A 17,975-nucleotide genomic window follows, 5' to 3' on the forward strand; every position below is an offset into this window, starting at 1 on the left:
GCATTAATTATTTTCTACAGTCTACTTAAATGTGCTTATTTTTCACTAATTTTCAGTAAATACAGAATAACCATAGACAATAAGACTTAAAGTTGCCAAAAAAACTTGCAATCCTGAAAACAAATAGGAAAAACTCAAACTTCGACAATTTGTGCTAAAGAAAACACGAAAAGTTTGGAAATTCGCTTTAAAAAATTAAGCAAAAATCACTTTAAAACCTTAAACTATATTTAGTTTTCTCATTTAAAGTATTGAAATTTTTATTTATCACAAAACATCTATCATTTATTTATTTATTTTCATTGTATTTTTGATGTCTTGGTCAAGTAGTTCAATTTAAACGATATTTTTTGTTACCAATCAAGCTTAAAGCTTTAAAAAATAAAAACAAAGTAAACAAAAAAGAAAATATTAAAATAAAAAACATACAGGATTCTGCTTTAAATAAGCAAAATTTATAAAGCTATGGCTCTTTAATAGATAAAGTGTTTATTTACATAAGTTGTTTTTTTTTTAATTAAGTTTAGTTTGCTTTAAATAAGTTTATAAAAATAAAATCGTCAGTTTTATTTACATTTACATCTTTAATATAAATTTTAAGCAAGTTCTCAGTGGCCACTCAGAATGTTTTTGAAGTTTTCAAAATCTCAGAATAGACCAAGTAAACTCAGGTTTAATTAAATAAGAATATGCAGTTGAAACGAAAATGTTGTAAACAAACTTTGTTCGTTTGAGTAATGTTTAAAAAAAATCTACAGCAAGATTATAGGTTAAAAAGCAAATTAATGTTTTCAGAATAACTTGATAAAACATTTCATCAATTAGAAATGTAAGGTTGAGTTTACAATAGTTTAACATTCTAAGAACAAACAGAAACTTTATTGGCTGCATATTTTATTAGGAAGTAAGTAATGCTTTAAACTTATACTTTTTCTACTAATTATATAAAACAAAATCTGTTATTTAAAAATTTTTTTATTAGTTTTAGTTTTTTATTACTGTTTTTGCAAAAATTGCTGTTTTAAAGGCTGAACAATTTTTGCTGTTCTACAGACTTAACATTTGGTGATATTGATATTAATTTAAAATAAAATAAACTTAACTAAAAAACAAAATTTATTTTAATCTTTTTTCAAACTTGTAAAAACGTATAAGTTACTCAACAAGGTATTAAATTGAAAATATCGTGACCAATAGATTTTGACATTTATACACTCAAACATATTTGCACACAAAGTATTTATTTTGAAAGTTAAGGAGAAACGTTTTTTGTTCAGAAAAATTTAAATGTTAATTTCTTTTTTTCACAAGAAACATATAGATATTATTTTACAATATTAATGATAAAAAAACTAATTCAGTGGCAAGCGATTTAAACTAAATATTTGAAACTATTTGTTTTTTTTTCGCAAAAAATGACGTTTACACAAATATTTAGTTTTTATACGAACAAAAATTTTTTCAATTAGTTTTAAATTATAACGATGTTAATTAATCGCTAATAGCTTGTTAAATGTTGCTTACCAGATTTATAGTTAGCAATTATATAACTATTTTTTTGTTTTAAAAAAATAATAGTTGTTAACCAACAAAATTTTTGTTTCGCAGCTAATGTGGGTCTGTAAACACAAAGAAATTTCTAAATATTGAGAGTGTATTTTTATTTAATTCAGTATAAAAAAGCTAGTATTATATTTCAATTTATTACGGCTTCATGTTATAACGGCTAAAGTATTCGGATTCGGATACGAATTGGGCTGGGTCGAAATTTCAAAATTTTTATTCAAAAGGTTCGGGTTCGGATTTAAGGATACGAATTTGGCCGAATCCTCGTTTAAAAATAAGACTCGAATACAGACCCGGCCGAATCAAAAACATTTGGATTCAGTAGGTCACTACTATTAGTATAATATGTAATGTATAATTTAGTGCTTAAAGACAGTATTTATATTATCAATTAGCAATTGAAAATAATTTATAAATGTACATTTAATTTTGTAGTATGGTAGTTAGAGTCTTAGCTATGTTTAGTTTAAATACTTAAACATTGTGGATTTTGTTATATTGGCAGAACTTATGAGTAGATAAAGTCTCCTCTGATTATAAAAGTTTTGAAATTAGAGCTTTGTTGTTCTGTTAGTATTTAGATTATTTGATAATCTTTAATTTATAATCAATATTTTCACATATTTTAATTTACTAAATGTACATAGAGAAGTTAAGTTGAAGAGCTATCAAGCTCGTTTTGCATATATTCTTTGCTAAGCAAATATTTTATTTTCGTTTCATCAATAAACGTCTTTTATTTTAAAAAATGTAAAATGTTAAAAAAAATTGAGATGATTACATTACAACTAAATTTTAAAGTAAAAAAATTACTTTTTTGTTGATACATTTTATGAATTAAAACATTAATATATTGAAAAAAGTTCTGTAAATAAAACTTAATTGGATACTATAAAATATTATGTACCTGTTTTTATCTAGTTTAATACTAGAAAATGAACGAGAGTTTATACTGGTTTTATTAATTAATGTTATATCTATTCTAAAATTTTATGGATAAATAGTATAATTTAAACGTTTTATAGTAAAGTACTAATGCATTAAAGCTGTTTATTTCTTTCATTGCTTTTTTTAATAACACAATACTTGGCTGAAAATTTACCAAAATATTTAATAAATTTATGTTAGCAAAATTTAATTTTACATAGATTTTACATTAAATAAATAAACCAAAATTCTGTGGATTCAACAGATATGCAGCAGAGTAGAACTGATTATTACAAGGTTAGCTACAAATGTTACACATGATATATTTATAAAAAAAAATACACAGAGTAAAACAATTGATAATCGTTTTTACTCTGATATGTTTTTGCGTACACTGTATAGCTTCAAAAGTACTAATTTTTTCACCTCAGCTTTTTAACACAAACAATATGTTTTTAAACAATTTATAAAAAAATTTATCAAAAAATTAAAATTTTTATCAAAATAAAAGCTTGATAAATGAAAAACGATTATATTTACTACTTATATTGAAAAAATATATATAATTTATTAATACCTCAAAAAAGTTAAAAGTTTCAAGAAGTTATTTAGTGTTTTTTTTTTTATTAAGAGGTAAACCTGGGGTTGAAAGAAAAACTTGAGCACCAATAAAAGTCATTGCAGTATATAATTGGCAATAGAGTGGTAAATAAAAAATCATGGTATAAAATTTTGGACTTTGCTGAAGCAAATAGGAAAAACCTTGAAACAAAAATTCAAAAAGTTCTAATGGATCTTAGCCTAGAAAAAAATGTGTATGAAGAAATTTTGAAAACTTTAAAGGAAAAACTTTATCAATTTAAAGTTGAACTGAGCAAAACCTTAGACAATTTTTATGATCAGTTTCTTCAACAGTTCTATAAAATTGTGCCAAGTATAAGGAATATGCTATTTTCACCCGTAATACCAATTAATGACTCCTATTTTGAACAACAACGAGGTCTGAATATTCAGAGAATTCAGCAATTCGAAAGATTTCAAGCTGACGAGACATATGTTGGTGATCAGTGTGCGATATGCATGGAAGACGTTGGAATTAGTAGAAATATGATAGGTTTTGATTTTGATGGTCAGCACAATTTCTGTCAAGTTTGTGTTGAAAAATGGTTCGCTAAAATGAATACATGCCCCATTTGTAGGCACAAGTTTTAAAAACTTTTATTTCTTCACTAAACTGATCGTTAAATTTGTTAGTAAAAAAGCTTTTGAAGTTAAATTTGTTGCTTTTTCTATTATAAATTAAAAATATTTTATATCGTGAAATTTACTAATTAGTTCTAAAAACTGTCTAGTTTGCAAAGCTTTTTTTGAAACCTAATCCTTACCCTTAATGAAACGTTATCCGCATTTATAAAACAAATTCCTAACATAATAAATCAACGCCTAATAAACGATCAAGCACAGAAGAAAATTTTCTAAAGACTAAAGATGAATATGAAAAAATAATGAAAAAATGCGGATACGACAACAAACTTAAACTTGAAAAACCTGAGCAACAACCTAATAATGAAAAACACAAAAGAAAAAGAAATGTAATCTGGTACAATCCTCCTTTTAGCAATTCTGTAAAAACTAATATTGGAAGAAAATTTATAAATCTAGTCAAAAAACACTTCAATAAACAAAATCCGCTAACAAAAATTTTCAACAAACATAATATGCGAATAAGTTATTCGTGTATGGCTAATTTAGAGAATATCATTGAGGCACACAACTAAAAAATATTAAATCAAAACTCAGGAATTCAAAGTCAATGTGGCTGTGCTGGTAGCTGTAAATATAATTTGAAAGGGGGTAATTGCCGTAAGAACATCGTCTATAAGGCCACAGTTAACTCTGGCGTTGAGACGAGGTGCTATGTCGGCTTGTGCTCGACTCAATTTAGATTCAGGCATGCCAATCATAAAAAATCTTTTAAAGTCTGTATATATGATAATGACACTGAACTTTCGAAGTATGTTTGTGGCTTAAAGCGCAGCGGCATTGACTTCGAAATATGCTGGGAAGTTATAAAAAGAGCACAGCCTATAGCCGACGGCAATAGCCCAATATTTAGACTGTGTTTAAAAGAAGCATCAGCCGTTGTATATGCACTGAAAGACAGATGCCTAAACAAAAGAAGCGAGTTTGTATCGTCTTGTAGACATATAAAAAAGTCGCTTTTAAAGTTTAACAAGTTTTAATTTCATCTTAAAACAACCCAAAATTCAATTTGCATCTTAATTTTATCTTTATCTCTTTCAGTTATCTGTCGTAATATATAGTTACTCACTGAATTTATATGAATTTTTGCTAGTTTATTGTCGATTGGTAAATTAATTTTTGCACAAGCCGTTTTGCATGATTTTTGATAGTTTCAAAATTACGTCATAATCTATTTATGCAAAATTTTTTAACTTTCATTATTGATTTTGTTTTGTGCTTTATTTTAAACTTTTTTTGAAGCTGATGAGTGAATAGTCACGAAACTCGAGTCCTTTGAGTTTTGCATCTTTAAATAAACCTTTTATATATATATATATATATATGTTAATGGGTTTTTTGTAGTTTTGGTAAATAATGATCGACAAATTTAATTAGATTTAAATATTTACTAAATTATATAATAAACAACAGCTTTATACAGCTATTTTGTTTATGAGATATTTTAACTCATATATTGTTCAGTAAAAATTTAGTTTATTAGACATATTTTACAAAAATTTAGAATTCAAAAGCTTCATAAATAATATAACGTAGCAAAAATGAAGGTTTTTGTTCAGTAATTTAATTTAGAAGAAATTCGCTGATTTTAGTTTTATTATTTATTTAAGAAATTGTGAATTTAAAAAAAAATACTAATTGCTTTTACAAGATATATTACAAGTATGTAATACAAAGGTTTATTAGAACAATGATTTTAACTGCTTGTGTGCGTGGCTTTATTTTACCTTAATTTAATATTTATTTAGGTTTAATTTTGCTAAAAAAGTATCTTTAGTAATGAATGCAGATATTTTATGTTTTGCTTTTTCTTGTTTAGTGCTATATTTTAGTCTGGTTAATTAATTTCGTATTTTTTTTGTATAGCAAAGTCTAACTCTACAGCCAAGTTTAGTATTTTACTTTAAATTTGTCTTGGTTACTATTTTCCATTTTATTTTATATTGTCTGTTGTTGTATTCAAAATTCAAGTTCTATTGTACATGGGATCTACGGAAAACAGTGTTAAAAAAAAATACAAAAATTACAAATCTTCTTTCACAAAATTAACCTAAGACATGCAACAAAATTTGGGTTTAAAAATGTTTCCATACTTTGTAAAATTTTTAATAGCAATTACTAAAACTTTTTCTAAATGCACAAATTCTGAATCCGATAACAAAACTAAAATCATCGTACTTAAAACGAAAATCACCGCACGAAAATCTTGATTATTTTTACGTCAAATAATTTTATAATTTTTAAGTTCTAATTCCGTGAAAAGTTTGATTTATTAACTTAAGCTTATATAAGGATTATTGAGATAGTTATATCTCATGTACGAAACAGCTGTATTAAACTGTTGTTTATTACATAGTTAAACATATAAATACGTATACAAATCGACTGAAAACTAATTGTCCTGCACTTGAATTTGTTTCTAGATTTAGACGATATTAACACAAACGTATAACTTTTATTAATAAAAGAAACTATTTTAACCTAAGAAAAATAAAATAGTTTAAAAGGACATAATAAAAACAACAGGACATTAACATGACGTTGAAAAAGGATCTGGAAAACTTATACCAAAAATGGCATCAAGTTATTGATACCGAAAATTTTTACTTTAATGGGGTAAACAACACTATTTATAGAGTGAAAGATAATTTTGAAGCAAAAATCAAAAATTATCGAGAAAGCTTAAAGGATGAAACAAAGGTTAACCATATTGCAAGTGTAAAGCAGGAACTCGACCTGCTTAGTTGATGAACTCCAATAATTTTTGGATTAATTAGAAGCAGAATTTGAATACTTTAGAGAAGAAGCTAGAAATTAATATCGTTGTTTATTCATCCAGGTCTTAGAAGTCACTAGACAACAACGAAATCTAACACCCGAAAGATTACAGCAATTTGAAACACCTGAAGCTGACGAGTCATTTGTTGGTGATGAGTGTGCGACATGCATGAGAGACATTGAAATTGGTAGAAATATGACCCGTCTCGACTGCGATGGTAAGCATACCTTCTGTCAAGTTTGTTTCGAAGAATGGTTTACTGACCACAACACATGCCCATTATGTAGGCATAAGCTTTAGATAATTGCCTTGGTTTAACATTTTGCTCGTTAAAACTGTTAATTAATAAATACTTTGAAATTAAATTTTTTGTGTATTTTTTTTTTAAATACTTTAATTACAAGGTAAAAATTAAAAATAAAAACTAATAAACTCTGAATATAATCTAGAAAATAGAAGTTTAAAAAAATGTTAAATATTTTAATTTTATTATCTCATTTAAATGTTTAATTAGTTTATGGCTGAATTAAGTTGTATCCTTCTCTAAAAACTCAATTATAACTAGTTAACAGACGAGACTAAATACGAGTTAGATAACTTTAGAAGTAAAAACATTAACGCAGACTTCTATAAAAAACACGAGTAACTTTTTTTCTTTTAACTAATTATTCTTTTTTTAGGCAAAATACTTTTCAGTTCTAAGTTTAATCATTTTTTAATGATTTACAGTAGTTTATTTGATATTTAATATAAATCAAAACAACTCTACGAAAAAAAAAAGATTTAAGTTACATATTTATAACTTGCTCAACTTAACTTTTAAGGGTTATAGCATTTTACACAAATTTATACAAATTAATATAGATAGGTTTATTATCATGTCTCACCACTTCGAACCCGATCATTTTTAACTCGATATAATCCGATCATTTCTAAACCGCCGGTTTAGTTATGGTCTACTATCAATGTTACCCCTTACCCTTCGTCAGTAAGCATTTCTTTCTGTCAGTTGGGTGAACCACGGTTGAAGATTGTAGCGGTGACTTAAACAAGTCAACCTTGCAAATTAGACCCTTCGTTCAAAACAGACCAGCTCCCATTTTTTCCAGTAGACAACAGGAAGAACCGGTCAAGTCCTCGACCTGAGTCGTGTAGTAGAAACTAAGTACTATTGTCAAGAGTATTAAGTGATAGAATCAAAGTCAAAAAATAAAAATGTACAATTTTTCAATGACCTGATTAGAAATAATTGAGTTGGATGTGATCAGGTTAGAAATTATTGCGGGTTATATATGATCGGTTCGTATAAACAAACATATTAACTAAGATAAAAATTTCATCTTCAAAAACTATTTAGAGTATATTTGGCTACTTAAAATAACTAAACACTAATTTTATTTGCATAAAAAGAGAAGTCTAGTTGAACAAGAATATGCAAGTGAAACGATAACATTGTTGTTCGTTCGAGTAATATTGGAAAATATCAACAGCAAGAATATAGGTTAAAAAGACAAATTAATGTTTCCAAAATAACTTGATTTAACATTTCATTAATTAGAAGTGTACGATTTAGTTAGCAATAGTTTAACATATTAACAGTCTTTAAACTTTTATTTTTAATATAATTGTTTAGAAATTTTCGTAAAACTAGCTAAACAGTAAAATTTTATTTATTAATCACCACAACAACCTTAGTTAACATACGAGGAAAAAAAAAAAAAAACTTAAGGTTTTTGTAAACATTTTTGACCATAAAAAAATTTTTAGTATTTTTCAAACATTTTTATAAATAGACTTAACATGTTTGATATTCAACAACTTTGGTAGAAAATTTTAAAATAAGTGAGCAGTAGGCTTATTTTTCAACTTACTTTAGGTTTTATTCTATTCTACTTCATCAAATTATATTACATCAAACTTCAGAAATTTATAATGTATCGTCGCAAAATGATACAAAAAACAAAAATAATAATTAAAATTTTTGCTATAGCAAAACAAAAGTTTATCAACTGTTTTTTTTTTAACTTTTTAAAATTTTATAAGCTTATAGTCAGAATTTGTGCGTAACTTCTTTTAGGGTATGGTAATTTAAGAGAACAGAAAAATTAAAACCAAAAGTATGAACTACGGACATTTCTAGTGTTCCAGTGAATATATTAGATAGAATTTTTCTAAATACAAAAATAAAATTTTTAATAGTTCTTAAGCAAAGCTTTTAAAACACTTATTGATCTAAGCTTTAACAAACAGGATTTTTTTGATTACCTTTTTTTATGCTTAAAACCTATAATTTGTTTACTAGCTTATATATTAATAAAAGTCTATAAGTTACAATTTTTTTTATTAATTTTATTTATTTATCATTAAATTTTGTAAAAGTTGCTACAAATAACCTTTAAGAGTTTTAGTTTAAAAAAATTTATGTTTTTAGTATTTCATAGAAACAAAAAGTAGTATACCACGTATTAATTTTAGTTAAATGTTATATAAATTTTTTTTAAATATTGAAGTAGCTGAATCTAACTTAAAATAATAAGAAGCTTAACGAATTAAACCCTTTACAAGGTTTGAACTTTTTGTATTTACTTATATTTTTAAATCACGTTCACATATAAAAATGTTTTAATATTTTAAAGTAATAAAACTACAAAGTTTGTACTTTAAGGTGGTGTTATAACTATTTATCCCTCGTTTTCTTTTAATATTTAGTTTAACTCTGTTCATTAAAAAGTTTATTTTGAATTTAGGGAACTGTTTTTTATAATTCAACTCATGTTAAATTTCAAAGTACAAAGTTTTAAAGTTTAAACACTTTTATCTGTACTACAGTATTTTATACTTTGTTATGTTAATTTTATATAAAAATAAACTAAACTTAACTTAAAAATCGTAATTCACTTTAATTTTTTTTTTGCGTTTTATATTTTTGTACAAAGATTTTATTATTATACATTCAAACATATTCGCAAACAAAATGTTTATTTTAAAAGTTTAAGTAAAAATGTTTTATACTCACAAAATTTTGAATTATAATATTTTTTATCATAAGATAGATGTAGATATAATTTTACAATATTATTGATAAAACAAGTAATTAAGTATCAGGCGATATAAATAAAATATTTGTAATTTTTGTTTTTCGTAGAAAATTACGTTTAGTTTCTATAAAACCAACAAGCTTTTTCAGTTAGTGATAAACTAAAGAGAGATTAAACCAAAAACTTGTTAAATACAACTTACCTGATTTATAGTTAGCATTTGTAAAACTATTTTAGTTGCTTTTTTTAAATGACAGTTGTTAAATAATATAATTTATATTTAGCAGCTAATGTTGATCTATAAATGCAATCAAATTTTTAAATTTTGAGAGAGTATTTTTATTTTTAACAGAATATAAAAAGACACTCAGCGCAAAAATCCAGATATACTTTACGATATTTTTATCAGTGAATAGGTAGCAATAAACAAATAAAAAAATTTACTTATATAGTAACAGTAGTTTTCATCATAAACAAATACTAATACATACAAAGTTAACTCCACAAAACTTTTTTAAATACTAATTACTAGAGCTTCTTAAATAATACAAATAAACATCAATTAAGTAAATAAAGTAACAATATAGTCAAATTATTTTTGTCTACAAAGAGTAAGTTTTCTATTTCAAATACATTTAGCTTCCAATTTGATTAAGACAAAAACTTTCCATTAACTTAGTCATCTTATGTATTTTTTCAAATTTAAATTTTCAGCGAAACAATGAAGTATACTTTAATTCAGTAAAAAATATTAAAAATTGTGCATGTACACAGTAACAGTTCAAACTACGATCACTGCTGCCAGTTAAGCGATCACACTCATCTACAAACAATTTCTCACATATTAGCTTGAAATCGCCCTAGGCAAATTTGAATAAAACTCACCGTTCGGCAACTTTATATTCATTACGTGGCTCTGCTAGCTGGTGATAAGTTGCTTTGTGTGAATTATACATGATGGGAAATTTAGTTAATTTCGTTGCTTTGTTGGTAGCTGTTGCGTTAATTCAAGTTAGTTTGTTTTAAATAGTTAACTTATAGAATAATAAAAGTTTTGCAGCATGACTTGATAGTAATTACTTTAGTTAGACAATAAATTAAATTTTGTTTTAAAACTAGGTAAACCTTATTTTCATTGAATTGTTTGTTTTGGCTGTTATGGATGACTAAAATAAACTTTTATTTATCCAGAAAAGTATGTTTAACTTCATTTTATTCTAGGAGTTTTAAATAATTTTTTTTACCTATGTGATTGTAAACTTTTAAGTCTTTCTTATATAATTCAAAATAAAAACTAACAAATTTAACATAGGCTAGTAATGATATTTAGACTTGTTAAATTTAGAAGTTTTGTCTAATAAAACTAAGATAAATAGCTATTAAAATTTGTATTATACTTAGAAATGAGTAGATATTAATTTATCTGGGTACTAGATAACTTTAACTAACATAACAAAACAATTATTTTAGTTACTAGCTTTCTTTAACTGATAAAATAAGTGCATAAAATTTTGTACAGTAAAGTTCTAAAATCTAAAATAAAGTTGATAATTTATATTATGCTAATTAAACTTTCAATGTATGGTACAACCTTTTATCTTAAACTTGTATTCATATACTGCTTTTTTTAAATATCTTTAACAACATTAAACAATCAAATATAAGTGTCATAGAAATTACTAAATATAATTTTTTATTTAATTTTGTTAGATAATGGACCACAAGGTACTCTAAACCATTTTTATCATTGAAAAGTAAAACAAGTTTATTCATAGTTTTAGTTTTAAAAAATTAGGTACAACAGTTTAAACTCAAACTTTTGTTTTTGTTTAACATCACGAACGGTCTTGTAAAACAATTAAAAAACATATATAGACTTTTTAGCTAGTTTGTCTCAAAGTATAATTTCAAGTGTTATTAGTAACAGCACAGAAACGTTTGCTACTAAACTTTACATTATCACATAAATCTTCTGTATTTAATATTAGCGAAAAATAAAAATAATTAGTCTGTTTAAAATTAACAACACAATTTAAATAAATTATATAAAGATAAAAGTTTTTGAAAAGCTAATCATTTTAAATTAAGTATAAACTAGTTTGCTAACATCAATTAAAAGCATTTTTTTAGATTTTGAAAGTTTTGACTAGAAATAAACATTATTATAGCAGAGAGATATAAACATTATAAGAAGATGAATTATAGTACTTTATTTTTAAACTTTCTAAAAAAATCCTATAAACTGTGTCTAGAGAAAATTGCACGTGTTTTTATCTTTTCAAAAAAGAGATCCAATTATAAAAAAGTTAACCAATTTAAGTGTAAAATCAAGCAATAAAGAAACACCTCCTAATAAAATTAAACTACTTTTTATTGAAACAATCTAATCACTTTAATAGCACGGACATGCAAAAGATCAGAAGAAGAAGTTTAAAAGCCAGACCATGAATCCGGTGAACATCACTGAATACGGATTGTTAGACGAAGATGTGGGAATCGTGGAGATCAACAGAAAGAGCTTCAAGAAGTTGATAAATCCCAGCCATGATGCGTGGATAGTTGTTGTGTACAAGCATGGACTCGAAGTGTTAGTTATTCGCTTATGTAAATTTAAAACAATATTTTTTTTAATCTGCATTGCTAACTATGTTATGCCTCATACTTTTGATTTACATATTTTTCTGTTGTAAAAAGACTCGAAGCGTGGGTCATTAGTTTTAACATTATTATAAGTATTGCTAAATTTGTTTTTTATAAGTGTTTTAAAGTTTTAAATTGAACTGAAACTATTGCATTTTGATTAAAATGCTATGTAAATTGTTCAAACAGTTTGTTAGAGAACTATTAATGAGTTTTTATTTTAAAGAAAATTTGAAAAAAATTACAAATAAAAATTTTTTTACCGTTTAGTTTTGTAGTGAACTTGTTTTGAACTTGAAATGTGGTTTTTTGCGGTAACTAATATGATTTTATGTGTATTTGCGGCTTGTAATAGTATGAGAGATAGATTAGAGTTTTAATATTTAATGTAGTTAGAGCGCATTGAAGTACTGCGAATTTTTTGTTAGTAATAGTAGCATCGTTGTTTTTTGTCTGTACAAATTGTGTTTGTTAGTGAAAAAAAAGTTTAGTTTGTAATAACTTGTTAAAACAATTAAAACTTCTTTATTAAAGTTAGTTCTGAAATTCGCCCTTAAAAACATTAGGTAAACATTTAATAAACAAAGTTTCAAGAATATTTTCTAAGTAATGATAAAAATTATTAATATTTTATTCATTTTGCTTAAAAGTATTGTTCAACACTAAACAAAACAATTATCTTTGTTTTATAGTTGGTACAAAGATTTTTTTTACTAGTTTATTAATTTTTTACAGCATGAAAATATACAAACTTAGCTAATCAAAATACTATTTACTTTTTGTAGTATTTAAACAGCTTTACTTACAATTAATTATGTAATAGCAATTAGCTTTCACAGTAAATGGAAAGAACACGCAAAAAGAGTTAAGGGAGGAGTTTTTTATGGAATGATCAATTTTGAAACTGAACAAGAGTTAATTGCAGAATGGGTAAGTATAAGTATTAAAATAAACACATAATTTTTTAAGTATCATTTATTTTTAACGACTTTATAAAGAATATTAATGTTTTTATAAAACCATGTTTAACTAAGCTACTTGAATAAATGAAATCAGTTTTCAATACTGCTATATTTGTTTATAACATTATGACAGGCATTATCTTAATAATTAAAATGATAACAACTTATCAACTAAAGCATTTATTTACCTTCTCCAATTAGACACTTTTTTCCAACCAAATCCACCCAACAGGACGCAGACCTGCACACAGACAGCGTCGGCCACGGCGTCGCTTTCGTGTTCAACCACGGATCGAAAACTTCCGCCAAATCCAAACAGTTCTACCCGAAACGAACGAGGAAACCCATCGAAGCGGAACGGATGGCGGCAGGGAGCTTCAAGGACCATTTTGAGAAGCTGAACTTCAGAGGGGGACCGGAGAAGTTCAACGAGTGGATACTGAAGGCTTACTACAAATCTAATCCTAGCAAGTTGGTTTTAATCTTCTATTAATTAAAGCTAGTATTAGTAAAACTATAAATTATCAATAAAAGTTTATCACCTTAATGGTTGTTTAATAAACTATCAACTAAAAGTTTAAGGCTTACTACACGTCTTCCTTAGGAAGTTGGTTTTGAGTAAATAGTAACTGTCCTAACTCGTTAAATTTGATATTCGTTAGTTATTAGAAAATAATTAGTAAAAGTTGTTAAGTTTTTAGTTGAAACTATAAAGATGAGTTGATACTGAAGACTAACAACAAGTCTTTACCAATTCAATTAAACTTTATTTATATTATTTGATACAAATGTTTGAGGTTATCATAACGAGTTGTTACAAATTTATAAGAAAAAATGCGTCTTACAATGTTTTTTTCTGTAAAACTTCTAAAAGGTCCTTTTAGTTTTTACTATAGTTCTTATCTAATTGTATGGTTTTTAAACATTAGTACAAGTGTTCACCTAGTAAGTCTATCCAATTAAACAAAAATCATCAGTTTAATGGATACTATAAGTCTTAGCCTATAAAGTCTGTTACATTAAAACTTCTACTGTTAATTTTAATACTTTAAGGTTTCCATAAGAAGGTCGTACGAACAAAAGCAATTAAAACAAATCGTTATAATATCTATATTGGTTGACTTCCTAAAAAATATTTGTTAGTTAACACTGTAAAATAACAGTGAATATTTTTAGTTAATGCAATTAGCGATAGATGGTAATTAAACTATTATTAATACGAAGTAAACAAAAGAGTTTAGTTATATCAATTAATATATTATATTACCTTTTGTATATAAACTGCAGTAAAAATTTAAATAAAATTAAAACTATATTTAGTAAAAAATTAAATTATCTGAACAATTACACTATATGTTTTCGAATTTAAAGATTTTTAGAATTATTTATTTAGACTTATTTTGGTTTTTGGTTTGTGTGACATCGTTTGCATACTTATGGAGCATAAACACTTCATATATTAATAAATATTCTTTCAATTACAAAATTTAAAACATAATACAAGAAATTTAGTTGACGTCATAAAAGCTATCAAAATCTACACAAAAAATTCACAGATTTATAATTAGTTTTGTATAAAAAACTCTCTTACTAAGCAGTTTCTATATAATTTATTACCGATTATTTATTAACTTATTCGTAGTTTTACAAGAATAGAATATTCGTTAGTCCTTTCATTGAAAATATTAAGTTAAAACTTTAATACAATAATAACTAATAAGCTTATTATTAGAAACAAGTTCATAGGTGCAGTTTGTTTTACTTTTTACTTGTGAGTTGTTTCTATATAAATTAATGCTCAATATTTGTCTATTTCAGATTTCTACATTGACATTGTAAGCCAAGTATCACAGTTTTCATATCATATCTGTAATATAGTTGAAATTTTCCACTACTAGGGTTTAACGTTGTAAAAATAGTTATTCGCCATTAGCAAAATCTCTACCTGTCAGGTTTCTAGTCATATGTTTGTAAAAGTCGCAAGAAGTAAAAGTTTTTTTGAAGACTTAACATTTTGTCAAATTTTCATTTTAGAACTAAATAATTACAAACTTTTTAACTAAATCAAAAATATTTTTTTAGTTACAAGTTAGTTGTAAACATGTTTCTGTTTGTAAATACTTAAAAACTTAAATTTCACAGGTTTCCAGTAATATGCGTGGTCGACGAGTCACAAGGGGGAATCCCCTTAACACTTCGCGCCATTTCATTTTACTTCGATTCGCACTTTGCGTTCAGCATTATCGACAAAAACCATCTGCATCACGTGCAAGGTATGCTGATGGAAATGCCAATACCTAAGGTTTGTTTGTTTTTGTTTGTTTTAATAAAGTGTATCTAAGTATTAGAGTTATTAGTTTTTGATTGTTTTGATAGGTTTTTAATCATTGTTAATAACTTAACTTACATTTTAAGGATTTAATTTTTTTTTAACTAATTGCTACTTTTCTGTGTTGTTACTTCTATTTTTTCTGTTTATTTAACTTGTACTAATTAGTGAACTACTTTGATTACTAAATCTACACTTCAACAGTTTCAAACCCAACCTTATTTAAATTTAACCTCTTTTTATTTTGTAGCTTTTTTTCTGTTTTCCTTCTATAAACTGATTTTCAATTTTAATACCTATGTTTTAGATTTTATTTTCTGTTTAAGTTGAAAGTGATTTGCTTTTAACAAAATCTCAACCTAATCTTTTGTTAAATATTCACTGTATCTACGCATTTACTAGATATTAAATAACTTTAATACTTTTGTTTAATGTCAGTAAAATTTGTATAAGTAAATATTTATTTAAATTTATAGTAAACTTTATTTGAAAATAGCTAAGAAAATATTGGTTGCTGCTAAAGTTCCATAATATAACTAAGCTATATTCTAAATTATAACATTAACAACTTATTTTTTAAGCATAAACTTCGGATAAATATTGTATTCTAAATATTCATTAGACTATTCATTAAAATATCGACACGATAAAGTCAAAAACTATTCAAGAAGTTTACCTTGCTGTAAAACAACACTAATTACAATTTAATTTCTGTATAAACAACGTTTTAACTTTTGTTATAACATTTAAACAGACTTACCCGTTCTACTTTATAATGTTGGGCAAGGAACCATCGCAGGAGGAGATGTCAAAGGGAAACTGGGGAATGCATTTCAACACGTTGCCTTACATTGAGCAGAAATACGGAAGTACTGAAGACTTCATGAGTATTCTGAAGTACTTATACACCATTAATGAGGATTACAGAACGGTATGTTTAGATATTTGTTTTTTTTTCTTATATTTATTTTCTTAATTACAACAATATTTTAGAAAACTGTCTTAAGCTAATATAAGTATGTGTTATAATAAATAAAAAAAAATTACATACCTTTCAACATAATTGAAAACAATTACCATTTAAACAATGCATCTATGAAGACTACAAGCAGACTGATAGTTTATAAATATTTGTGTCCCAAATAAAAACAAAACTATTGAAATTCTTTCCTTAAGAAGATATTTTTATTTGTTATACAAAAAAAGTTAAATGCCTTAGAACAAAAAACAAAACTCTATACTTTTATTTTCTTAAATAATACTTTATAGGGCCATTATGACATTTTATTTTAATTTTAATCAATATAATTTTTTTTCAAATACAGTATTAGAAGTACAGTTTCAACAAAGCTTTATTGGATCTTTATTGATTGTATCTATTTATTCTTTAATTTATTCCGGCAAAAGCGTTTACCAAGACATGAAAAAACCTTTTTATATACTTTTAAAAGTTGTACAAAAATTAGTTCAAAGGAAATTTGTGGTTGTATTTTAAGTTAATAAAAATTTACTGCTTTTAATTTTATTTTTAACACAATTTCTTTTATACAAAGTTACTGAAGTTCAACCTGACTTTAACTAACATTAAAATCCTGTTTTTTTAGCTCTCTTACATTCTACTTGTTTTAAAACTTCTTTGTTAAAATAAAGCTTAAAACCTCCTATTAAAAATTAAACAATTTCACACCAGGATGCTTTAAAGTTTCAAAGTAATTTAGTTGTTTACAGTAATAGTTTTAAAATTTAATTTTAAATTACAATACTAGAAAATTTATCAACGTTTTTATTTGAAACAGAACTAGTTAAAAACTTATTGTTTATAGATAACCCAGTTAAAAAACTTTTTTAAAACACTGTTATAAGAATAAAAATGTTATTAGTTTTAAAAGCCATTTAAATAAGTTGTTCATTGAAAGACAAAAAACACTCAAAAAGTTTGGTCTAAGACCTGGTGCACGAAAAAAACCTTTCGGTTATCGAGTCATGAACCAGAACAGTTTAACGTCATATCCAAGACTTTATAAAAAACAACAACACATGTTGTAAAACTTTATACTCATGAATTAAAAACTTCAAAACTTTTATTAGTTACGATTTTAAAACATAAAATAGTTTTTTTTATTATTTCTATTTGTAGTAACAGTAAAAACAATAAGTGACTCAAAATAAATATCATATTTACAAACAAACTGTAGATTTTACCTAAGTTATAATACCATAAAATTATAGCTCAAAGTAATATGAACAAAACATCACCATAAGTTATAAGTCAACAAAACAAATAAAATATAAACAATTGAAAAATACTCAGATGCTGCCTGGAAGAAACCGGGAAGAACCTATAAGCACAACTGAGATGAGAGAAGTGACAAGGATGCTGAACAAGAGAATAACCAAGATCGTGAGAGTGACGTCATCAAATAAACCCAGACACAGTGAACTGTAATTTTTTAAGACAACAAAAAAGTCTA

At 25.3% G+C, this 17,975-nt stretch overlaps 1 protein-coding gene across 1 annotated transcript; it reads left to right on the forward strand.

The window, feature by feature from the left end:
- The first annotated feature begins 10,497 nt into the window (after positions 1 to 10,497).
- On the forward strand, positions 10,498 to 17,975 carry LOC145831922 (uncharacterized). The gene is made up of 7 exons (XM_082939275.1): positions 10,498 to 10,584; positions 11,973 to 12,160; positions 13,053 to 13,143; positions 13,408 to 13,646; positions 15,318 to 15,477; positions 16,259 to 16,435; positions 17,816 to 17,975. The coding sequence occupies exons 1-7, from the start codon at positions 10,528 to 10,530 to the stop codon at positions 17,948 to 17,950; spliced, it is 1,047 nt and encodes a 348-aa protein (XP_082795401.1). The 5' UTR covers positions 10,498 to 10,527; the 3' UTR covers positions 17,951 to 17,975.

Source organism: Thalia democratica, chromosome 3, assembly GCF_965202585.1.
Source record: "Thalia democratica chromosome 3, ktThaDemo2.hap1.1, whole genome shotgun sequence".
Taxonomy (NCBI): Eukaryota; Metazoa; Chordata; class Thaliacea; order Salpida; family Salpidae; genus Thalia; species Thalia democratica.